Raw genomic sequence first — 23,152 nt, 5'->3', positions numbered from 1 at the left:
GTGTTACGTTTGCTTGCTGGATGTGGGTGTACGTGTTGGAGTGTGTGCATGGGGGACAAGTGTTGGGAGTCCACGTGTATGTCCATGTGTGTGTGTGTGTGTGTGTCCATGTGTGTGTGTGTGTGTGTGTGTCCATGTGTGTGTGTGTGTGTGTCCATGTGTGTGTGTGTGTGTGTGTGTGTGTGTCCATGTGTGTGTGTGTGTGTGTGTGTCCATGTGTGTGTGTGTGTGTGTATGTCCATGTGTGTGTGTGTGTCCATGTGTGTCCATGTGTGTGTGTGTGTGTGTGTGTGTCCATGTGTGTGTGTGTGTGTGTGTGTCCATGTGTGTGTGTGTGTGTCCATGTGTGTGTGTGTGTGCGTGTGTGTGTGTGTGTGTGTGGAGTCAGCTGATCCCGGTGGCTGTGTGTCTGGATCCTCCAGGGATGCAGTTCCAGTACGAGCCTCACCACCGCACCCAGGTGCCCCTGCTGCGCTCCGACGAGGAGCTGATCGAGACCCTGGAGGACAACCAGGTCCAGCTGCAGAACCTCATGTCCTCCAAGTACATCGCCCACTTCCTGGAGGACGTGTCGTCGTGGCAACGCAAGCTGTCGGTGGCGGACTCGGTCATCTCCATGTGGCTGGAGGTGCAGAGGACCTGGTCCCACCTGGAGAGCATCTTCATCGGGTCGGAAGACATCCGCTCCCAGCTGCCTGAGGTCACGCACCCACCCACACACACACACACACACACACACACGCACACACAGGCCTACAGAATAGACACACTCACACACACACCCGTAATACGAAATAAACATACAGAATATGCACACACACACACAGAGACACACACAGAGACACACACACAACAACGACGACAAAAAGACCCACATACACCTGCAAACCGACACTCCAATTAAGGATTCCTCAACCAAAGTCTTGCGGCCCTACTTCATTCATCACAATATTCCACCACCCCGTCATATCCCCCCATGATACCCATCTGTGCCGCGGCCCAGATGTTTCTAATTAAGTCCGTGTGAGTCCCCGCCCCCCCAAGACTCCTAATCCCCTGGCCTGAAAACTGCAGGACTCCAAGCGCTTCGAAGGGATCGACGCCGATTTCAAAGAGCTGGCGAACGCAGCCCACGAGACGCCCAACGTGGTGGAAGCCACCGGCAAGCCGGGCCTGCTCGGCAGGCTGGAGGACGCCCAGAGCAGGTGGGGAGCTGGAGCGCTCCGGAGGGGTGGGGGGGGGGGTGGGGGGTGTGTGGACGTGTTGGGGAGGTGCGGGGGGTGTTTTGGTGTTGTGCTGTGTGTTGGGACGATATGTCTTGGGGTGTGTGTGTGTGTGCAAAAACACACTGCACCTGCCCTGCACCCACACAATCATGAAGCTCCTGTGTGTGTTTGTGTGTGTGCGTGCGTGCATGGTGCGTGTGTGCGTGTGTGCGCAGACTGTCCCTGTGTGAGAAGGCCCTGGCAGAGTACCTGGACACCAAGCGACTGGCCTTCCCCAGGTTCTACTTCATCTCCTCAGCCGACCTACTGGACATCCTGTCCAACGGTACCAACCCCCACCAGGTACACACACACACACACACACACACACACAGCCACACACACACACAGCCACACAGCCACACACACACACAGCCACACACGCACACAGCCACACACACACACAGCCACACACACACACAGCCACACACATTAACACACGCAGGCACACACAAACACACACCCTTGCACACACGTACATTTACACACACACACACACACACACACTTAGACACACATTCATTTACACTCACAGTTACACACAGACACATTTGCCCATGCAGGCACACACACGGTCAAGTGTTAAGCAATGTTAGTTTCAAGGAAGGTAAAGTGTGATGCTTATTCTTGCAGTACACAGGCTGTCCACCCTGGGGCACTGTTGTTTCTAGATTTCCATGTGATTCTACAGACCTGCTGCTAGAACATAATGGACATCGCCCCACCTTGGATATATATGTATAAATATATATATATATATATATATATATATATATATATATATATATATATATATATATATATATATAAATAAATTACTGCAGCACCCAACTGACAGATAAATCACTCTGACATTGAGGACCACTTCTACACTCAATTAATGTTCACCAGTCAGTCCACTGTTAAATCCACTTCAGTATAATGAAGCAGATCAACTCTTAAGCTCCTGATGGGTTGTCATCTGGTGGATTCCACTCTGATGGCTTCTCCTGTGATGGCTTCTCCTGTGATGGCTTCTCCTGTGATGGCTTCTCCTGTGATGGCTTCTCCTGTGATGGCTTCTCCTGTGATGGCTTCTCCTGTGATGACTTCTCCTGTGATGGCTTCTACTCTGATGGCTTCTCCTGTGATGGCTTCTCCTGTGATGGCTTCTCCTGTGATGGCTTCTCCTGTGATGGCTTCTCCTGTGATGGCTTCTCCTGTGATGGCTTCTCCTGTGATGGCTTCTCCTGTGATGACTTCTCCTGTGATGGCTTCTCCTGTGATGGCTTCTCCTGTGATGGCTTCTCCTGTGATGGCTTCTCCTGTGATGGCTTCTCCTGTGATGGCTTCTCCTGTGATGGCTTCTCCTGTGATGGCTTCTCCTGTGATGGCTTCTCCTGTGATGGCTTCTCCTGTGATGGCTTCTCCTGTGATGGCTTCTCCTGTGATGGCTTCTCCTGTGATGGCTTCTCCTGTGATGGCTTCTCCTGTGATGGCTTCTCCACAAGGGCGTTCTCCTCTAGTGGGTTCTCGCCCCGGGGGGTTTTCCTCCATGGGGTTCTCCTCTAGTGGGTTCTCGCCCCGGGGGGTTTTCCTCCATGGGGTTCTCCTCTGGTGGGTTCTCCTGTGATGGCTCCTCCTGCGATGGATTGTCATGTGCTGTTCTGGCCTCTGCCCCGTGTGTCATCAGGTCCAGAAGCACCTCTCCAAGCTGTTTGACAACATGGCCAGGATGGAGTTTGAGCTGGACGCAGAGGGCAGCGCCACCAAGACAGGCCTGGGCATGTACAGCAAAGAGGACGAGTACGTCCCCTTCAGCCTGCCCTGCGACTGCACTGGCCAGGTACTGGACCAGACTGGACCCACACTACGACCACCACGCTGAGAGAAGCTGGCTGTCTGTATCTCTCTGTCGGCATCTCTTTCTGTGTCTGTATCTCTCTCTCTCTTGATCTTTTTCTGTCTTTCCATTTTTCTGTCTGTCTCTCTCTCTCTCTCTCTCTCTCTCTCTCTCTCTCTCTCTTGGTCTCTTTCTGTCTCTCTGTTTCTCTCTCGCTCTGTCTGTATCTCTCTTGTATCTCTCTCTCTCTTTATTTCTGTCTCTCTCTCTCTTTATTTCTGTCTCTCTCTCTCTCTCTCTCTCTCTTTATTTCTCTCTCTCTCTCTCTCTCTCTCTCTCTCTTTATTTCTGTCTCTCTCTCTCTCTCTCTCTTTATTTCTCTCTTGCTCTCTCTCTCTCTGTCTCTCTCTCTCTCTCTCTCTCTCTCTCTCTCTCTCCTCTCTCTCTCTCTCTCTCTCTCTCTCTATGTTTCTCTATCCTCCCTCCCCTGTTGGTAACACCGGTCTTGGTTTGCCTGTTAGTCTTTCAAAGGGAAAGTGAGTGGGATCCCTGCCTGGATTCTCTATAACAGCGTCTGCTAAGTGAAGAACATTTTAATATAATATAATGTGAAGCCCCCCCCCCCCTCTATTCATCAAGAAGCTTTAAGTCGATGGAGAGGTCTTGACCACTCAAGTAGCAAAGACTGACGAGCTTTGGGTTATAGTAAATATTGTATATACTACAGTAAATATTGCATACAAATCATACCATAGTAAATATGTCCATGTTTAACTACATACTGGATGGTGTTTATCTGCTACTGCAAGACACGCTTTACTGATGTCAGAAGTGTAACGATAGGAAATCATTATTATGTAGGGTCATACATTTATGCGTAGACCTACAGTACACCTCTATGGAACTGTTATATGGATAATATTGAATGTGTGTGTGTGCATGTCTGCGTGCTTGGAATCCATCTGTGTGTGTCTGTACGTTGATTCAAGGTTGAGGTGTGGTTGAACCGCATTCTGGACACCATGAGGTCGACCGTTCGCCATGAGATGACCGAGGCGGTCATGGCGTACGAGGACAAACCGAGGGAACAGTGGCTGTTTGACTACCCTGCTCAGGTACTGGACTCCATCTCCCAGGAGGCCTCCGGCAACCACACGGCAGCACAGTGATGTCATGTGTCGAAAAGATTCTCTCTTTCTCATACTCTGTCTGTCTATCTTTCCCTCCCTCTGTTTTTCCATTCATTTTCCAATCTCTCTCTCTTTCTCTCTTTCTCTCTCTTCTCTCTCTCTCTCTCTCTCTCTCTCTCTCTCTCTCTCTCTGTCTCTCTGTCTGTCTATCTGTCTCTCGCTCTATCTGTCTGTTTTGTTCTGTCTCCATCTCCTTTTTATTTCCTTTACCCCCCCCCCCCTCCCCCCTCGTCTCTCCCCAGGTGGCTCTCACCTGTACCCAGATCTGGTGGACCCTGGACGTGGGCATGTCGTTCTCGCGTCTGGAGGAGGGCTACGAGAACGCCATGAAGGACTACTACAAGAAGCAGGTGTCGCAGCTCAACACCCTCATCTCCATGCTGATTGGACAGCTGTCGCCGGGCGACCGGCAGAAGGTCATGACCATCTGCACCATCGACGTGCACGCCAGGGACGTGGTGGCCAAGATCATCGCTCAGAAGGTGAGCCGAGCGCGGTTCCTCGGGGGTTCCCCTCAGGAACACCTGTGGTGCGGTGGGGGAGATCATCGCTCAGGAGGTGAGCGGTGCCTGGTAACTCTGGAGAGGAACAGCTGTGATATGTGGCTGCGTGTTAGCATGGGCAGCCATGCCAGCTGACAGGCTCACGGGGGAGAAATAAAGAACTGGGAGGTTTGTGTCTCGGCCGCTCTCTCTCTCTCTCTCTCTCTCTCTCTCTCTCTCTCTCTCTCTCTCTCTCTCTCTCTCTCTCTCTCTCTCTCTCTCTCTCTCTCTCTCTTTCTCTCTTCTCTCTCTCTCTCTCTCTCTCTCTCTCTCTCATGAATCCCCTTTCTCTCTCTCTCTCTCTCTCTCTCTCTCTCTCTCTCTCTCTCTCTCTCTCTCTCTCTCATTAATCCCCTCCCTCCCTCCCTCTCCCTCCCCCCCCCCAGGTGGAGAGCTCCCAGGCGTTTGTGTGGCTGTCTCAGCTGCGTCACCGCTGGGGAGAGACAGAGAAGCACTGCTTCGCCAACATCTGCGACGCCCAGTTCCTCTACTCCTACGAGTACCTCGGAAACACCCCACGATTGGTCATCACGCCTCTGACTGACAGGTAAGGATCAAGCGTGTCGTGATTGGTCAACACGCTCATGACTGACGTATGTTATGTAATGACTGTTCAGCACCCCTTCTGACTGACATGTAAGGGGTGGTGTGGTTGGACAACACACGCCTGACTGAAACAACTTACTGAAATAAGTTGTGATTGGTCAAGACACTTCTGAATTGATGGGTAAAGTATCATGTGGGTCAACACCAGCGACTGATAGGTAAACCGTCTCGTGATTGGTCATCACCTCTCTGACGACCAAGCACACCGGGAAGTGGGGCCTGCGGGGAGAGATGGAGGGAGAGAAGGGTGAAGAAGTCTTTCTGCACCGTACCTCTCCATCTTTATCATCCACCCACCACCAGCACCCATGAGAGATGACTGTACTTTCTGCCACAAAGCCAGAGTGAAGCCTTGATAACTGCTCTTCTGAGGCAGCCAGCCTGCATGAGGGCTGATAAAGCCTTAAAGCACACAGAGATGATTGCATGACTTTAAATCAAGCCTTCACACAGCCGTGTCGGGCGCTCTGGTCTCTGTCCCGCTGACCACAGTCCCCTGTGAAGCTGCAACAAAGCAGAGACAATGGTGGGAGAGGGCGGGAGCGGCAAACACCGGGCACATGGACTCATATATCCTCTCTCGCTCTCTCTCTCTCTCTCTCTCTCTCTCTCTCTCTCTCTCTCTCTCTCTCTCTCTCTCTTGCTCTCTCTCTCTCTCTTTCTTTGTCTTCCTCTCTCTCCCGCTGTCTCTCTGTTTCCTTTCTCTCGCCGTCTCTCTCGCCCTCTCTCCATCCCCTCCCTCTCTGTCTCTCTTTCTCCTTCCCTCTCTTACTGTCTCTCTTCTCTCTTCCCCTCTCTCTCTCTCTCTCTCTGTCTCTTTGTCAAGCTGTTTCATGTTATGCCGTTCAGGTTGTTACAGTGTGAATATGTATGAAGAGCGGATCTAGGCATGCTCTTTAGTCACTGTGTCATCACAAGGTCCCCTCCTCCTCTCCCTCCTCCGGCTGTGGTCTCTGTGTTAGTCAGAGATGAGTTCACGCAGTCCCAGAGACAGACTGCTTCCTGGTCTCGTTTCAAGGAGATGATGCACGGCACCCAGATGGAATCATTTGTCTTCTGGAATCTTCCGCGGCTCGTTCCGTATATACCCGACACCGCGATCATGTTCGAACCATCTGCTGGGTACACAGCTGGTTATCCCGCGTCGCAAAAAGCGCCCGCCCGCGCGGTGAGGAAGGTCGGGTAGTCTTCCTCACACCACCCACTCAGGGTTCCTTTGGATGGTTGTTGTTGTTTGCTGTGAGGCTTTGATTGGTTGTGGATTGTTGGTGACAGATCGGATGATGGGGATTGAGGATGGTGCTTGTGGTGTGTTGTTCAGATGTTACATCACGCTGACCCAGTCTCTCCACCTGACCATGAGCGGGGCACCAGCCGGCCCTGCTGGCACTGGGAAGACTGAGACCACCAAGGACCTGGGCCGAGCGCTCGGCATTATGGTCTATGTGTTCAACTGCTCCGAGCAGATGGACTACAAGGTACTGTGTGCTGTATGTGTGTGTGTGTGGGTGTGTGTGTGGGTGTGTGTGTGTGTGGGTGTGTGTGTGGGTGTGTGTGTGTGTGGATTTAACCAGGCATCACCTTCTTACCTCTCTCCATCCACTACTTCCTCTCGCCTTCCTTTTCTCCATCCTCTCTCCTTCTCCCTCTCCTTGAAGGAAGGCAGATTAGTTCAACCCTGATGGTAACACTTATTTCTTTGCTAAGCCATGTCATAAACCCCCTTCTGTATTCATGTTGCATTCTCTGTCTTCCCCACACACACACACACACACACGCACTCACACACACAAAAAACACACACCTCCCTGCGTTAGGAGCGGTCAAGGAAGACGTAAACATAATCTTCTCATGCAGCTTGTTCCTGCCTCCCTAGACAGGGCCATCATTATAGTGTAGATGTGTTCTCTCCACTACACACACACACCTCGCTCCCTGACACACACACACACCTTGCTCCCTGACACACACACACACACACACACACACACCTCGCTCCCTGACACACACACACACACACCTTGCTCCCTTACACACACACACACACACACCTTGCTCCCTGACACACACACACACACCTTGCTCCCTGACACACACACCTTGCTCCCTGACACACACACACACACACACACACACACACACACACACACACACCTCGCTCCCTGACACACACACACCTTGCTCCCGGACACACACAAACACCTCGCTCTCTGACACACCCACACAGACACACACACACACTTCGCTCCCTGACACACACCCCTTGCTCCCGGACACACACACACACACCTCGCTCTCTGACACACACACACACACAGACACACACGCACACACTGCTCCCTGATGCATACACTGCAGAGAGGTGTTAGGGAGCTGTGAACATATACCCCAGGAACAGGAGACAACACACACACACAGATCAATACTCTAGTCATATTTGGTTTGCGTCAGATGAGGTTAACTTGAGCCTGTAATTGGGAGAAGCATGATCCTTCCTTTGTCCTGTCCCTGTGTGTCTCAGGGAGGCTTACACACACACACACACACACACAGTTTGGATCTTACTGAACGTGGGTGTTGGCATTTCTACCTGTGCCACATTTGCACAAGCAGACTTTGACAAATGATGTTATTAAATGATTGTTTGTTTGTCTGCCTCCCTGCCTGCTTGCCTGTCTGTGTGTATTTGTGTGTGTGTGTCTTCAGTCGTGTGGGAACATTTACAAGGGCCTGGCTCAGACAGGGGCGTGGGGCTGCTTCGACGAGTTCAACAGGATCTCAGTGGAGGTGCTGTCCGTTGTCGCTGTTCAGGTGAGGTGACACACACACACACACACACACACACATACAGACATATACTCACACCCACCTCTGTTATTGAGTCGAGGGCTTTCCCAAACAGCTGTGATTTATTCAGCCCTTTATTTACTTAGATTGGTTGATGACTCTTTATCGAGCCTCTGGTGACAAACAGCTGAAGCATCTGTTTCAAGTGTCACCATATCTATAGATGATTTATCGAAATGAGATGCTTCTACTGTAGCTAGTTAGCCGTGCTAACAGCCTGGCAGTTCAGCTCTTGGCCTCTCCTTCGGTCTCTCCTTTCTCTCTTTCTCTCGCTCTCTGTCTGTCTCTCTCTCTCTTTCTTTCTTTCTATCTTCAGTCTCTCTTCTCCTTTCTTTCCCCCTCTCTCTCCCCTCCTCTTCTCTCTGCCCCCCCCCCCCCCCCCCCCCGTGGTCTCTGTAGTGGTCATCTCAGAGGGGGTTCAGACATGGCGTCATGGTGATATGGTGGTGTGCGGTACAGTCGATCAGGACCGTTCATATCATGGTGCCGGTGATGATGATGGAGTCTCGCTCAAGGCTCTGCTTTGTCAGAGAAGCTCCACGCACCCTGTCAGTCAGTCAGGCCACTCCTCTACCCACTGTCCATCAGCCTGCCTCCCCCTGCCTCCCCCTGCCTCACCCCTCCCCTTGTCCATCAGCCTGCCGCCCCCTGCCTCCCCCTGCCCCACCCCTCCCCTTGTCCATCAGCCTGCCTCCCCCTGAGTCCCCCTGCCTCACCCCTCCCCTTGTCCATCAGCCTGCCTCCCCCTGCCTCCTCCGTGCCTCCCCCTGCCCCACCCCTCCCCTTGTCCATCAGCCTGCCTCCCCCTGACTCCCCCTGCCTCACCCCTCCCCTTGTCCATCAGCCTGCCTCCCCCCTGCCTCCTCCGTGCCTCCCCCTGCCTCTCCCTGCCTCCCCTTGCCTCTCCTCTGCCAGCCCAGGGAACACCAGGAACCCAGTGTTCTTTGTCTCTCACTCACTCAGAGAGAATCCTAAAGTGTTGGCACAGTTCAGGCGAGTGTGCGTGTGCCTCGATGAATAAGGGATCAGACAGCTGGAGGAAGGCACGGCAGACCTTGAGAGAGCGCTCGCACTCTGCGAGCATGAGACCTGCCTCCCAGCAGCCTCGGAAGCCACCTCCTCTCTCAGCACCTCAGAAGAAACAACAGATACCACAAGCCATGCTGAATGTGGAGCGGGGGAGCTGCACGTTGAAGTGCGTGTGTTTATGCTGTATATTTGTGTGTGTATGTTTGTGTGTGCGTGTATGCATGGTTTGTCTATACTGTATATGTGTGGGTGCGTGTGTGTTTATACTGAATATGTGTGTATGTGTGTATGATTGTGTGTGTGTATGGGTAAGTGTGTGTGTGTGTGTTTATGCACAGTATGTGTGTGTATAAACACACATGCATATCCATAAACACACACAAACATACACACCCACCGTAGGTGCATGCGCTCCAAACGGACACACCCACGCACGTGTATGAACATAGTTTCACAACCACACAGACAGTTAAACCCAACACCCCAAACTGCAGGGAGTTTTTTACCCCCCCCGATATACATGAATTCTCCTTCTTCAATCGCTTGGCTGGTGCTGGCATCTATCTCTGCCTGTGCCCGTTGTCCTGGCCTGACTGACTGATCTGTGGCTGCCTGCTGGCCCGCGACCGCCTGCTCCACTGGGCTGCCTGGCTGTTTCACCGCTGACATGTTCCATTCATGAAGCCAGCTGGGGCTTTAGAGTGCAGCCCAGGACACTGACAACTGCTGCTGGAGGTCTTGTTTCAACCCAGCCAGCGCTCTCTCTCTCTCTCTCTCTCTCTCTCTCTCTCTCTCTCTCTCTCTCTCTCTCTCTCTCTCTCTCTCTCTCTCTCTGTGTGTTTCTCTCTCTGTCTCACTCTTTCCATTTTCTACTCAATAATGCTTTATTGGCATGAATGAGTGAGCATTGTTGCCAAAGGCCAATTGCCCTCTCCATGGCGCTCTCTCTCTCTCTGTCTCTCTGTCTCTCTGACTCTCTGTCTCTCTCCACGCTAAAACTGTGTGTTCAGCGTGTGTCCTGTTCCTCTGCTTGCAGGTGAAGAGCATCCAAGATGCCATCCGGGACAAGAAGAAGAGGTTTAACTTCATGGGCGAGGAGGTCAACCTGTTTCCCTCTGTGGGCATCTTCATCACCATGAACCCTGGCTATGCTGGACGCACGGAGCTACCAGAGAACCTCAAGGCCCTCTTCAGGTAACCATGGAGATCCCACAAAGTTATCTTCAGGTAACCTTGGCGATCCACAAAGTCCTCTTCAGGTAACCGTAGAGATCCCACAAGGTCCTCTTCAGGTAACCATGGAGATCCCACAAAGTCCTCTTCAGGTAACCGTAGAGATCCCACAAGGTCCTCTTCAGGTAACCTTGGAGATCCCAGAGTCCTCTTAAGGGTAACCTTGGAGATCTTCAAAGCCTCCCACAGGTAACCGTGGAAACTCTGAAATTCCTCTTCAGGTAACCGTAGAGATCCCACAAGGCTCTCTTCAGGTAGAGCTCCTCAAAGCCCTCACACACCTGATAACAAGCTTAGCCTTCAGACATAGAAGGGTGTATTTTGGTAGACTGTATGTTGCCATAAAAAAAACAAAAAAAAAACATGACAATTGATCAACTCCTTCTAGTGTCATCCTCTCTCGTTTTTTTAATATTGTTGTTGATTCATACACCTAATTGCCGTGCACTCGGACACACACAAACGCACAAGCTACTACAGAAAGTACTGAAGTTACACTCGGCTACCACAGAAACGACTTCATTTACACTCAGCTACCACAGAAAGTACTCAAGTTATACTCGGCTACCACAGAAAGTACTTAAGTTATACTCAGCTACCACAGAAAGCTGGATGGTGGCTCTTCTCTGTAACTGTGGCAAACGGATGCTACGAGCCCTTAGTCAGGATCTCATTATCTGAGAGGAGACATCTCCCTGGATATAGCTGCAGCTGTTGTTTTTGGCGTTCGCTAATCTAACATGTTCCACTCTTGCTGCTCTGACTAAGCTGTGAGCTCTCCCGTCACCCCTCCTCCAGGCGCTGGGCCAGGAGGCCTCCGTCTCTGGCCTCCTCCGTCTCTCCACCTCCATCTCCCTTTCTCCGTCTCCCTCTCTCCCTTTCTCCATCTCTCCTCTCTCCACCTTTCTCTCCATCTCTCTGCATCACTCTCCATCTCTGCATCTCCTTACCATCTCTCTTTCCATCTCTCTCTCTCTCTCTCTCTCTCTCCCTCCCTCCCTCTCTCTCTCTCTCTCTCTCTCTCTCTCTCTCTCTCTCTCTCTCTCTCTCTCCCTCCTCTCTCTCTCTCTCTCTCTCTCTCTCTCTCTCTCTCTCCCTCCCTCCCTCCTCTCTCTCTCTCTCTCTCTCTCTCTCTCTCTCTCTCTCTCTCTCTCTCTCTCCCTCCCTCTCTCTCTCTCTCTCTCTCTCTCTCTCTCTCTCTCTCTCTCTTCATCACTCTTTCTCTACACCATCTCTTTCTTCATCTCTCTTTCTCGGTCACCTCACTTATCTTTCCCTCTCCGGCTGTATCTTTCTGTATATTTTACTTCTCGGTCTCTATGCTGTCTCTCCATTGTTCTCTAGCCATTTCTCTTCCTTTTGGCTTCTCATCCCCCCCCCCCGTGTCTCTGCACCTTCTCTCATCTTTTCCCTCTCTGTGGCGTCTCTCTTTGCATGTCTCTAATTATCCCTGCCTTTTTTCACAAATCCCCTCGCCCTCCCTGCGGTGTTTCTCTCTCTCTCTAACGCTCTCTCTCTCTTCACCCCCCCTTCTGTCTGTGTTGTGTCTCTCTTGAACCTTCCCTCTGTTTTCACCACCCGTGATGTCTCTGTCTCTCTCTCTGTCTCTCTCTCTCTCTCTCTCTCTCTCTCTCTCTCTCTCTCTCTCTCTCTCTCTCTCTGTGCCCCCTGCAGGCCGTGTGCCATGGTGGTGCCAGACTTTGAGCTGATCTGTGAGATCATGCTGGTGGCGGAGGGCTTCTTGGACGCCCGGGTCCTGGCTCGGAAGTTCATCACCCTCTACACGCTGTGTAAAGAGCTGCTCTCCAAACAGGTAGACCGGCACTGCACTGGACGCCAGGCTGTCAGCCAGCCAGCCAGTCAGCCAGTCAATCAATCAATCTGTCAGTCAGCCAACCAGTCAGTCAGACAAGTAACCAGTTAGCCAGTCAGTCAGCCAGACTGACTGACAGACCCTGGTGGATCAAACTGACAGTTTGATGTAGATGTTAAGGTAGGAGCTGTCCTCTCCTGCTGTCAGGAGTTCCTCTCCTGGATGTTTCTGGAGAAACAGATCAATTATGGATGGTGCTGGAAAGTCATTCTCAGCATTGAGGAGATTGTGTAAGCCCATGTCTTAGGTTTGGTTTTTGTGACTTTTCAATTATGGATGAACGTCCTAATCTGCCAGAGAAGTTCAGCTGCCGTCGCTAGCTTATTCCGCTTTACGGCAGTTTTATGAAGCTCGAGATCCCCCTCTGCGATGAAAGGGTTGTTTTGAATGTGTTTTTTTTTCTCGAGAGAGGGCTTTTCAAAGTGATCAGTGGAGTTTTGTTTTGAAGTTTGCAAACATTAGCAATTTAGCTGCTGCGATGCAGGATGATAATGAGCCCAGTGCCTCAGTAAGCAAGATTCTTAATGGCTGAAAGTGCAAATCAATGGAAGGACTGTAGTGGAGAGTGAAGAATCTTCTTTTAATTAAGTGTCTAAGTGTCGTTGATTATAAGACAGTGGAGTGGGTATTCCTTGTAGATTCACTGTGTAGTAAAACGGGGCGGAGGTGCCTCAACATATCTCTGCACCTCATCTTCTCCTTGTCCCTGTCCTCTCTCCTACTGTCTTCCTCCTCTAAGTCTTCCTCTTTCCTCCTCTCCTCCTCTCCTCCGCTCCTCCTTTTCTCTCCTGCTCTCCTCCTCTTGACTTTTCTTCTCCTTTTGTCACCCCTCCTCTCTCTCCTCCCCCTCCTCTCTCCTCCCCCCCCAAATCCTCCATCCCCCCCAAATCCTCCCTCTTTCCCTCTTTCCCTCTTTCCCTCTTTCCCTCTTTCCCTCTTTCCCTCTTTCCCTCTTTCCCTCCCTCCCTCCCTCCCTCCCTCCCTCCCTCCCTCCCTCCCTCCCTCCCTCCCTCCCTCCCTCCCTCCCTCCCTCCCTCCCTCCCTCCCTCCCTCCCTCCCTCCCTCCCTCCCTTCCCCCCCCCCCCCCAGTGTTCAGAACCCTTTAGACTGTATTGAACGTCTGTGTCTCTGCGCGCGAGCGCGCGTGTGTGTACAGGACCACTACGACTGGGGTCTGCGCGCCATCAAGTCCGTGCTGGTGGTGGCCGGCTCCCTGAAGAGAGGGGACCCGGGCCGGCCGGAGGACCAGGTGCTGATGAGGGCCCTGAGGGACTTCAACGTGCCCAAGATCGTGACGGACGACATGCCCGTGTTCACGGGGCTGATCGGGGACCTGTTCCCCGCCCTGGACGTGCCCCGGAAGAGGGACCTGGACTTTGAGAAGGTCGTCAGAGAGTCTGTCCTCGATCTGAAACTTCAGGCGGAGGACAACTTTGTGCTCAAGGTGAGCTTTAGCTCAGTGGGAGAGTGCTTGAGCTCAGCTCAATAGATCACCGGTTCAAATCTCTCCGTGGGGCGAATGCTGTTTTGGATAAAAACATATTTTTACATCATTATAACGTACCAATTCGAGCAAGAATCCACCCCAAGAAGTGGACTTGAGCCAACAGTTTGTTACCATGGTTGCGGTAACCATCACAACCCTGAGGTCCTACGACAGAAGCAGCAGCCCATAATAACCCACATCCATCGCAGTGTTATCATTCCCTCTTGGCTTTATTTAACTTCTCTCAAAAAGCTGTTTGCCGCGGTTGGCCTTTGTCAGAGGGAAGCATTAATGTCAGACAGGGTTGGGCTCCTGGACGAATCGGGCAAATACATGAACACCCTCTGGTTAGGGTTGATGGGTCCTCGGGTGCCTCGAACACAGGCCTGATTCTAATGATTATGGTGTGTTACATGGACAGACAAACACACACACACACATATTTTCTCTCTCTTCTCGCTTTATCTCTTTCCTTCTCGTTCTCTCTACACTATTCCTCACTCGCTTTATCCTTTTGTTTATATTGATATATTTTTCTCTCCGTCACACACACAGACACATACACACACACGCACGGTGTTAGAGAGGCGGTTTGGATGTCAGAGAACGCCAGAACGCAGGTCCAGGGGAAATAAGTGCAATCTGTTGCAGGTCACAAAGGCAGCAGAGGCACATAATAACACTGTATCAAGCAGGCCGGCGCAGCCAGACACCACTTAACCCTGCCATTGTGTCAGGCAGCCATGGAAATAACCAACAAGGAGAGGGGGGGGGGGGGGCTGGAAGGTGCCTCTGTGTGTGTGTGTGTGTGTGTGCGTGTAGGTGTGTGAGAGGGAGAAGGGGTTGTTGGAAAGTGCTTGTGCACGTGTGTGTGTGTGTGTGTGTGAGAGAGAGGGAGAAGGGGTTGTTGGAAATTGCTTGTGCATGTGTGTGTGTGTGTGTGTGTGTGTGTGAGAGAGAGGGAGAAGGGGTTGTTGGAAGGTGCATGTGTGTGTGTGTGTGTGTGTGTAAGATGGGGGGGTCAATAACAGTGACGCACCTCCAGACCCTGATCTTTACGGTCTTTGTCTGTGCTCCTCTTTCATTTCAGGGGGTTGGGGATTGTGGGGGGGGGGGCGGGGTGAGGAGAGGGAGTTTGCGTAGCTCCCAGTGCTGGCCTGGTAGCAGTACATTAGAGTGATCGGGGGGCTCTTTGAGGACTGCTGAGAGCCTGAATAGATACTGGAGAACGCGGGCTTTCGCTCGATGGCATTGATTCAGCAGCCAACACTATCTCTGTGTATGGAGACGGGAAAGAGACTCTCCCTTTTTATCACCCCTCCCTCCCTCCCCCCCTCCCTCCCTCCTTCCCTCGCCCCCTCCCTCCATCTCCCCCCTCCTCCCCCTTCTGTTGGATGGTGTCTCCGGTCGGTGTGGTTGATAATAACCTGTTGGATATGGAGGTGTAAAGAGATATGAGCCTGTAGCTACTAAAGATGGTGTGTGTGTCTGTGTGTGTGTGAGCGTGTACGTGTTGAGTTGCACGTGTCTGCAACTGTATGCAGTTTTGTTTGTGTGTCTGTATATGTCTACTCACACGTATGTGTGCGTGGATGTCTGTTAGCACGTATGTGTGTGTGCGCTCGTGTGTGCGTGTTTGTGTGTGTGTGCGTGTGTGTGTAATCAGTAAGGACAGCTCCAGCCGCGCTCCGTGATGTGAGCTGCGTGTTCCGAGCTGCTGTGCTGCATTGCAGTGCACCTAAACATGCACCACCACGCTGCACAGCAGTATAAACCAAACACACCCCACAGCTCGCTTTACTCTGTCAATCACAGGAATAATGGACTGTGCCATTGGGTAGTGACACACCCTGTGCATGTCTCTCTGCCTCTCTCTCTGTTTCTCTCCATCTGTCTTTCCCTCCACCTCTTTTACTCTTGCTCATTCTCTCTCTCCCTCCATTTATTTATCACTCAATCTCTCTTACCCCATCTTTATCTCTCTCTCCCTCTCTCTCCCCCGTCTCCATCTCTCTCCATCTCTCTCTCCCTCCATCGCTCTTTCCCCCATCTCTCTCTCCCCCATCTCCATCTCCCTCCATCTCTCTCCATCTCTCTCTCCCCCATCTCCATCTCCCTCCATCACTCCCTCCCTCCCTCTCTCTCTCCCAGGTGGTGCAGCTGGAGGAGTTGTTGGCAGTGCGCCACTCCGTGTTCGTGGTGGGTAACGCCGGCACGGGGAAGAGTCAGGTGATGAGGTCACTCCAGAGGACCTATCAGAACATGAAGCGCCGGCCTGTGTGGGCGGACCTTAACCCCAAGGCCGTGACCAATGACGAGCTGTTTGGGATCATCAACCCGGCAACCAGAGAGTGGAAGGACGGTGAGTTACCATATCAATGTGCACACATGTGCTGGCTGGTGTGTGTTGCAGGGCTGGTGTGTGTGTGTGTGTGTCTTGTACTGACTGGTGCGTGTTGCAGGGTTGTTCTCCAACATCATGCGTGAGCTGGCCAACCTGAGCCACGCTGGGCCCAAGTGGATCGTTCTGGACGGAGACATAGACCCCATGTGGATCGAGTCTCTCAACACTGTCATGGACGACAACAAGGTGTGTGTGCGTGCGTGTGTTTCATCACATTGGAAGAGTGTGTGCGTGCTCACCCCAGTGTGTTGCTGTTCCATGACATGTTAATGGTATATGTGCGTGTGGGTGTGTGTGTGTGTCTAGGTGCTGACTCTGGCCAGTAATGAGCGCATCCCTCTGAACCCCACCATGAGGTTGGTGTTTGAGATCAGTCACCTTCGCACGGCCACCCCAGCCACAGTATCCAGAGCAGGTAGCACTCTTTCCTCTCCTCCTTTCTCCTCCCTCTCCTCCCTCTCCTCCCCTCCTCTTTCTCTATTCCTCTCCTCCGCCTCTCCTCGACTCTCTCCCTCCTCTCCTTCCTCTGCCTCTGTCCTCCCTCTCTACCGTCCCTCTCACCTCATATCGACATCAAAGAACTCATGGTGACCACAGTTCTGTTTGTCCCTCCAGGCATCCTGTACATAAACCCTGCAGACCTTGGATGGAACCCACCTGTGTCCAGTTGGATTGACAGGAGGGAGGTCCAATCAGAGAAGGCCAACCTGACTATTCTGTTTGACAAGTACCTTCCCTCATGTCTGGACACCTTCAGGTCTAGGTACCTGTCTCCGAGGACCGCCTCGCAACGTCTAGTCGATAAATGGACAGCACATGTCTACACAGCACGGAAGGGGCGAGAGATAGAGAGAAGAGAGAGAGAGAGAGAGTTGTCGATTTCTCAAAGCCTTTAGTGGGCTGTCAAACCTGCCAGATAGCGGCTAGTTAAAACGGACCATGACAGAAATCCACCGAGTAAACCCAGATCACTGATACGAGATGGGAAGTAAATATCGAAAGTGCACGCCTGCTATTGAAGCACCTGGCACTGTTCCCCATTGACACAAGACACCCCACTGCCCCCACACAGCAATGAACGCTGTCACCTTCCTAACTAGATCGAAATATACAAACTCGAGAGAGAGAGAGACAGAGATCTCTTAAGTGAGAGCGAGATGATAAAAGGAGGGAGTGAGAAAGAGAGAGTGGGAGAGATGAGACGGCGAGAGTGAGTAAAGGCGAGGTAAAGAGAAGGATCAATTATTTTAATTAATCCCACTTAACATCCCTACGGGAGGTCTTCTGACTCTCTACAGGCTGGTAATGTAAACAAGCAAATATTCTCATAATTACTCTGCCAGGTGAAACCAAGATCACATGAAAAAGAAGTTGCGAGCGTGCGTGTGACCGCGCCGAATGGGAGTGTGCGCGAGTGCCTGCGCGTATCCGTGCAGTGCGCGCGTGAGTCTGTGTGTATCAGTCTGAGTCTGTGTGTGTGTGGTGGCAGAGTGTAAGAGTGTGCGTCTGCTCCGCTCCAGGTTCAAGAAGATCCTGCCCATCCCAGAGCAGAGCGTGGTCCAGATGTTGTGTCACCTGCTGGAGAGCCTGCTGAGCCCGGAGCACACGCCTCCGGACTGCCCTAAAGACCTGTACGAGCTCTTCTTCGTCTTCGCTGCCGTCTGGGCGTTCGGCGGAGCCTTGTTCCAGGACCAGGTAAGGCCGGCGGCCGGCTGGCCCTTCTCCTCTTCTTCCTCCTCTTCCATCTCTTCCTCGTCCTCTTCCATCTCTTCCTCCTCCTCTTCCATCTCTGTTCCCCATCCTCCTCCATCTCTTCTTCCTCCTCCTCCTCCTCCGTCTCTCCTCTCCTCCCCCTCCCTGTCTCCTCCTCCTCCTCTTCCTCCTCCTCCCCTGTCCTCCCCCTCTTCCTCCCTCTCCTCTCTACCTCCTCATCTTCCTCCTCCGTCCCCTCCCTCTCCTCTCCTTCTCCCCTCCTGCCCCTTCTCCTCCTCTTCCTCCCATCCTCCTCGTCGCTCCCACAAAGAGAGTTCACTCCCACAAAGAGAGTTCACTCTTCCGTCGGGTTGTCCTAAATCATTTTTTTTAAAAGCTTGTTTGGAAGGGAGAGCCAGCTCCTGGGGGGTGTGAGCGCACCACATGCAGGCTGTTGCCAAGCAACGCGGCCGGCGCCGGTACCGTAGGCGCGTCCGTCTCCATTACGGGATGAGGCGTTCTCCCCCCGCCCCCCTGCTCGCCCCAGATGTACTCCACTTTTGCCTCTGCCCATCCGAGGAGCATTTAAACGCTAAGCGGCCTTATTGACTAAGGAGCAGCTTGTGAGAGGGAGGGGGGCAGCTGGTGGGAGAGGGGGGGGGGGGGGGGGGCAGGGCGATGACGTGGCGGTGTAGGGGGGGGGGGGGTGTAGGGGGGGTGTAGGGGGGCTGCCTGACTGTCTAAAGAGCTCAAATGGACGGAGGGTTTTGCCTTGCCGTGTGGTACATGGGCGTATGTGCTCTGTGTGTGGTCCAGCAGGAGGGGGGGGGGGAGGGGGGAGGGGGAGGGGGGAGGGGGGGAGGGGGGGAGGAGGAGGGGGGGGGAGGTCTCCACTTCAGACTAAACAAGGGCAGTGTTCTCCTTTCTGCTTCATGTCACTGAAGCGGAGCCACTGAGAGCTCCCCCCCTCCGCAACCAGGAAGGTGAGGGAGCTTTCTCCATCACTGGATCTACAGCACCTGGGTCTATGGGTAGAGGGACCTTTCTGCAGGGTATATGCGCATCAATGAGTTTGTGAATTTATCGAGATGATTTATAGTGTTGTTCTTTCTCTGTTTCTCTCCCTCCCTCCCTCTCTTTCCCTCTTTCTCGTGTGTGTGTGTGTGTGTGTGTGTGTGTGTGTGTGTGTAGTTGGTGGACTACAGAGTGGAGTTCAGCAAGTGGTGGGTGACGGAGTTTAAAACCATCAAGTTCCCGTCAAACGGCACTGTGTTTGACTGCTACATCGACCCCGACACCAAGAAGTTTGAGCCCTGGTCCAAGATGGTGCCTGTGTTCCAGCTGGATGCAGACCTCCCTCTGCAGGTACAGAACCACAACCATACCACCGCCACTCAGTCATCTCCTAATAGTCTCGAGTTCCACAGCACTTTTCAAAGATTCATAAATGAATACCAAATTCAGCCAATTATTTATTTGTGAACTAAATATGCAGTGTGGAAATTCAAACCTTGAATTTAATGCAGCAAATCTGCGGTACAAAGTTTTAATTGTCAAAAGAAAAGCATTCATTATGGAGATTATGCAAGAGATGGTTAAGGAGTGAGTGAGTTATTATAAATATGTTCTATAATCGAATGCAAGTCGATTCTCGCTCTCAGCAGGCGGAACAGAAGTTAACAGACAAACTAAATAAAGAGGGAAATAGACATGAATAAACAATTAAAGAGGAACATAAGCGAGAAAGTGATCGACACTGGGATCACTGGCAAGAACATCCAGAAGCTTCAGTACATTCAAAACAGCGCCAGTGCCAGGATCCTGGTGAGAGTCCGGAAATACGAGCACATAACACCCATTCTTCACTCACTACTCTGGCTCCCTGTCTCACTCCGTATGGACTCCAAAGTCCTACTACGCACCCATAAATGCATAAGTGGACATGCACCTCCCTACCTCCAAGAACTCATCACTCCGCAAACATCCCTCCGCGCCCTCAGATCCACAAACAGCTCGCTCCTCCGGGTCCCCAACACCAAGCTCCGCACCGCGGGGGCTGACCGGGCTGTTTGCACGGCAGCGCCGCGCCTGTGGAACAGCCTCCCTGACCACCTAAGGGCAACACAGACGGCGGACTCTTTTAAGACTGGCCTCAGAACCGTTCTATTCAGAAAGGCGTTTCTTACTTTTTAAATCTATTTGATAATAGCTTGTTTTTAACTATGTTTTTTACGATGTACTGTGGCACTCTGAGATTCAGAATGTAAGGTGCGCTATAAATTAAATGAATTATTATTATTATTATTATTAGAAATAACTCTGGATCGGCGAGTGATTATTGCTGTCTGTCTCTTTGTTGCTAGGCGTGTTTGGTCCACACTACAGAGACCATCCGTGTTCGCTACTTCCTGGACCGGCTCCTGGAACGCCGGCGCCCCGTGATGCTGGTGGGGAACGCCGGGACTGGGAAGTCTGTTCTGATGGGAGAGAAGCTGGCATCCCTGGACCAGGAGAAGTACATGATCAAAAACGTCCCCTTCAACTACTACACCACCTCCGCCATGCTCCAGGGTTAGTAGCCTGCCTGTCTCCTCCCTGCTCCTTGTCCTTGGTGGGTTCCCATACATGATTTGACCTTCTCTCTCTCCTTTTCCCTCCTTCCCTCCTTCCCTCCTTCCCTCCTTCCCTCCTTCCCTCCTTCCCTCCTTCCCTCCTTCCCTCCCTCCCTCCCTCCCTCCCTCCCTCCCTCCCTCCCTCCCTCCCTCCCTCCCTCCCTCCCTCCCTCCCTCTTGCTCCGCACTCCTCATCCCTCCTCTCTGTGGTTAGCTGTGCTGGAGAAACCTCTGGAAAAAAAGGCGGGGCGTAACTATGGTCCCCCAGGAAGCAGGAAGTTGATCTACTTCCTGGATGACATGAACATGCCGGAGGTGGATGCATACGGGACAGTCCAGCCTCACACACTCATACGCCAACACATGGACTACAACCACTGGTGAGTGCACACACAAACACACACTTAGGAATTATTACGGCCAGCTCATCGACTAAAACACATTTACATTTGGTCATTTAGCAGACGCTCTTATCCAGAGCGACTCACAGTAAGTACAGGGACATTCCCCCCGAGACAAGTAGGGTGAAGTGCCTTGCCCAAGGACACAACGTCATTTTGCATGGCCGGGAATCGAACCAGCAACCTTCTGATTACTAGCCCGATTCCCTAACCGCTCAGCCACCTGACTCCCACACACACTCACAAACACACACACTTATGAGTTTATACACTAGCACATGGCCTACAACCACTGGTGGACAGACACACACACTCACACACGTAAATCCTCAAATAGGAAATCCTCAAATAAGAAATCCTCAAACACCCGAGAGCTCCCACCATATGTGCCTCTCAACGCATCGCAGCTATCTCAGGAAGAAAGCCTCGGGGAAGCGTCTGACCTTAGCGAAAGCACAGAGAGATCAGATCCCCGGCTTGAGTTATTCAGCCCAGGTAACTTGCACTGCTTCACTAAACCCCCCTCCAGCGGAACTTCGTTTTCCGAAAGCCAACTTTTTCGCCGCCCTGGTCCCCCCCGACTCACGCGAACGTGAGAGGAGAGAGGAGAGCCGGGGGCTTTGGGGGGGGGGGGGGGGGGGCTTGCGTGTAGGAGGATTGCGACGCTGTGTGCTGGGGCCCTGCCTGGGGCGGGGGGAGGAGGGGAAGGGGTTTGGCTCTGAGACAGGGTGGCTGGTGTCTCAGGCACGCCTGGACGCTCTGGACGCGGTCAGCCCAGCAGAGGTACGCAGAGAGGAGGCCAGGTATGAAATTGAGACAAGGAAGGATGGGACCACGCCATGGTGGCTTAGGAAAGTGCTGAGGTATGAGTGTCAACCGGGGGCACGTGGGGTGGTGAGGGGGGGGGGAGGTGGTGGTGGGGGGGGGGGGGGTGGTGGGGGGGGGGGGGGGTGGGGGGGGGGGTGGGGGGGGTTTATGTGTGCGTTTGTGTGCTTGTGTGTTTTCATTGGGATGTGTGTGTGTGTGTGTGTGTGTGTGTGTGCATCCCAAGGTATGACAGGAGTAAGCTGCTATTGAAGGAAGTCCATAATGTCCAGTATGTGTCCTGTATGAACCCCACTGCTGGCAGCTTCACCATCAACCCCAGACTGCAGGTACCCACACACACACACACACCAAACACACACACACACCAAACACACACACCAATCACACACAAACACACACACAACACTTATACACTTATTCTCTTTCCTCTCTGTCTCTGTCTCTCTCTCCCCCTCCCCTCTCTCTCCCCCTCCCCTCTCTCTCCCCCTTCCCTCTCTCTCTCTCTCTCTCTCTCTCTCTCTCTCTCTCTCTCTCTCTCTCCTCTCTCCCCTCTCTTTCTCTCGACTCTCTCCCTCTTCTCTCTACACACGTTCCTGTCATCGTCTCCCTCCCCCTCCCCCCCCCTTCCACAGCGCCATTTCTCCGTGTTTGCTCTGTCGTTCCCGGGGCCCGAGGCCCTGACCACCATCTACAGCTCCATCCTGTCCCAGCACCTGCAGGGGGAGGGCTTCGGCGCCGCCCTGCAGCGGAGCGTGGCCCCCCTGGTCCAGCTGGCTCTGGCTCTGCACCAGCGCCTCTCCTCCACCTTCCTCCCCACCGCACGCAAGTTCCACTACATCTTCAACCTACGGGACCTCTCCAACATCTTCCAGGTGAACTCCGACGCACACACACATCACATCACACACACACGCATCACATCACACACACACACATCACGCATACGCATAGACACACACACTGGGGATTTCACACACAGAACTAAGGATGTACATGTTTTTATTTCTTTTTACACGCCGTGTCACAGAGGGCATCCTACACGACCTTAGCATAGTACTCACGGTACGTAAAACATGAGAAAGGCAGGCTGGTGATAAAAAAACAAAAACAAAAGACAGATCTGTCCGGTAGTTTTAGAATCCAACTTTACCATGTCCGTTTATTCATTTTTCAGATTGATTTTGTCATTTAATTCCCTTCACGTATCGCCAAGAGTTCCTTTCAGAGTCCTCTCGCGCGGTTCTTCAGATCTCCTCGCTAGAAACATGCTAGAACACGCTAGAACGCGTGGGGAAAAGAGTGACTCACACACTAAATGCTTT

General features: G+C 52.5%; 1 protein-coding gene across 1 annotated transcript in view; it reads left to right on the top strand.

Moving 5' to 3' along the window:
* dnah9 (dynein, axonemal, heavy chain 9) overlaps positions 1 to 23,152 on the top strand; it is a 95,171-nt gene that overhangs the window by 19,270 nt on the left and 52,749 nt on the right. The window contains exons 26-47 of the mRNA XM_084669842.1: positions 423 to 700; positions 1,075 to 1,205; positions 1,442 to 1,568; positions 2,938 to 3,090; positions 4,077 to 4,202; positions 4,520 to 4,759; positions 5,206 to 5,366; positions 6,747 to 6,903; positions 8,132 to 8,236; positions 10,338 to 10,495; positions 12,209 to 12,347; positions 13,564 to 13,851; positions 16,045 to 16,255; positions 16,356 to 16,483; positions 16,604 to 16,712; positions 16,913 to 17,060; positions 17,818 to 17,992; positions 19,181 to 19,354; positions 20,353 to 20,560; positions 20,816 to 20,981; positions 22,054 to 22,156; positions 22,463 to 22,702. Of these exons, the coding sequence (XP_084525968.1) occupies positions 423 to 700; positions 1,075 to 1,205; positions 1,442 to 1,568; positions 2,938 to 3,090; positions 4,077 to 4,202; positions 4,520 to 4,759; positions 5,206 to 5,366; positions 6,747 to 6,903; positions 8,132 to 8,236; positions 10,338 to 10,495; positions 12,209 to 12,347; positions 13,564 to 13,851; positions 16,045 to 16,255; positions 16,356 to 16,483; positions 16,604 to 16,712; positions 16,913 to 17,060; positions 17,818 to 17,992; positions 19,181 to 19,354; positions 20,353 to 20,560; positions 20,816 to 20,981; positions 22,054 to 22,156; positions 22,463 to 22,702 (3,725 nt within the window). The remainder of the gene's footprint in view (positions 1 to 422; positions 701 to 1,074; positions 1,206 to 1,441; positions 1,569 to 2,937; positions 3,091 to 4,076; positions 4,203 to 4,519; positions 4,760 to 5,205; positions 5,367 to 6,746; positions 6,904 to 8,131; positions 8,237 to 10,337; positions 10,496 to 12,208; positions 12,348 to 13,563; positions 13,852 to 16,044; positions 16,256 to 16,355; positions 16,484 to 16,603; positions 16,713 to 16,912; positions 17,061 to 17,817; positions 17,993 to 19,180; positions 19,355 to 20,352; positions 20,561 to 20,815; positions 20,982 to 22,053; positions 22,157 to 22,462; positions 22,703 to 23,152) is intronic.

This window comes from Hypomesus nipponensis, chromosome 13 (assembly GCF_054491055.1).
Source record: "Hypomesus nipponensis isolate SF chromosome 13, ASM5449105v1, whole genome shotgun sequence".
In the NCBI taxonomy this organism is placed as follows: domain Eukaryota; kingdom Metazoa; phylum Chordata; class Actinopteri; order Osmeriformes; family Osmeridae; genus Hypomesus; species Hypomesus nipponensis.
Note: the sequence above shows the minus strand (reverse complement) of the source record. Positions and strands in the feature narration are given on the sequence as shown.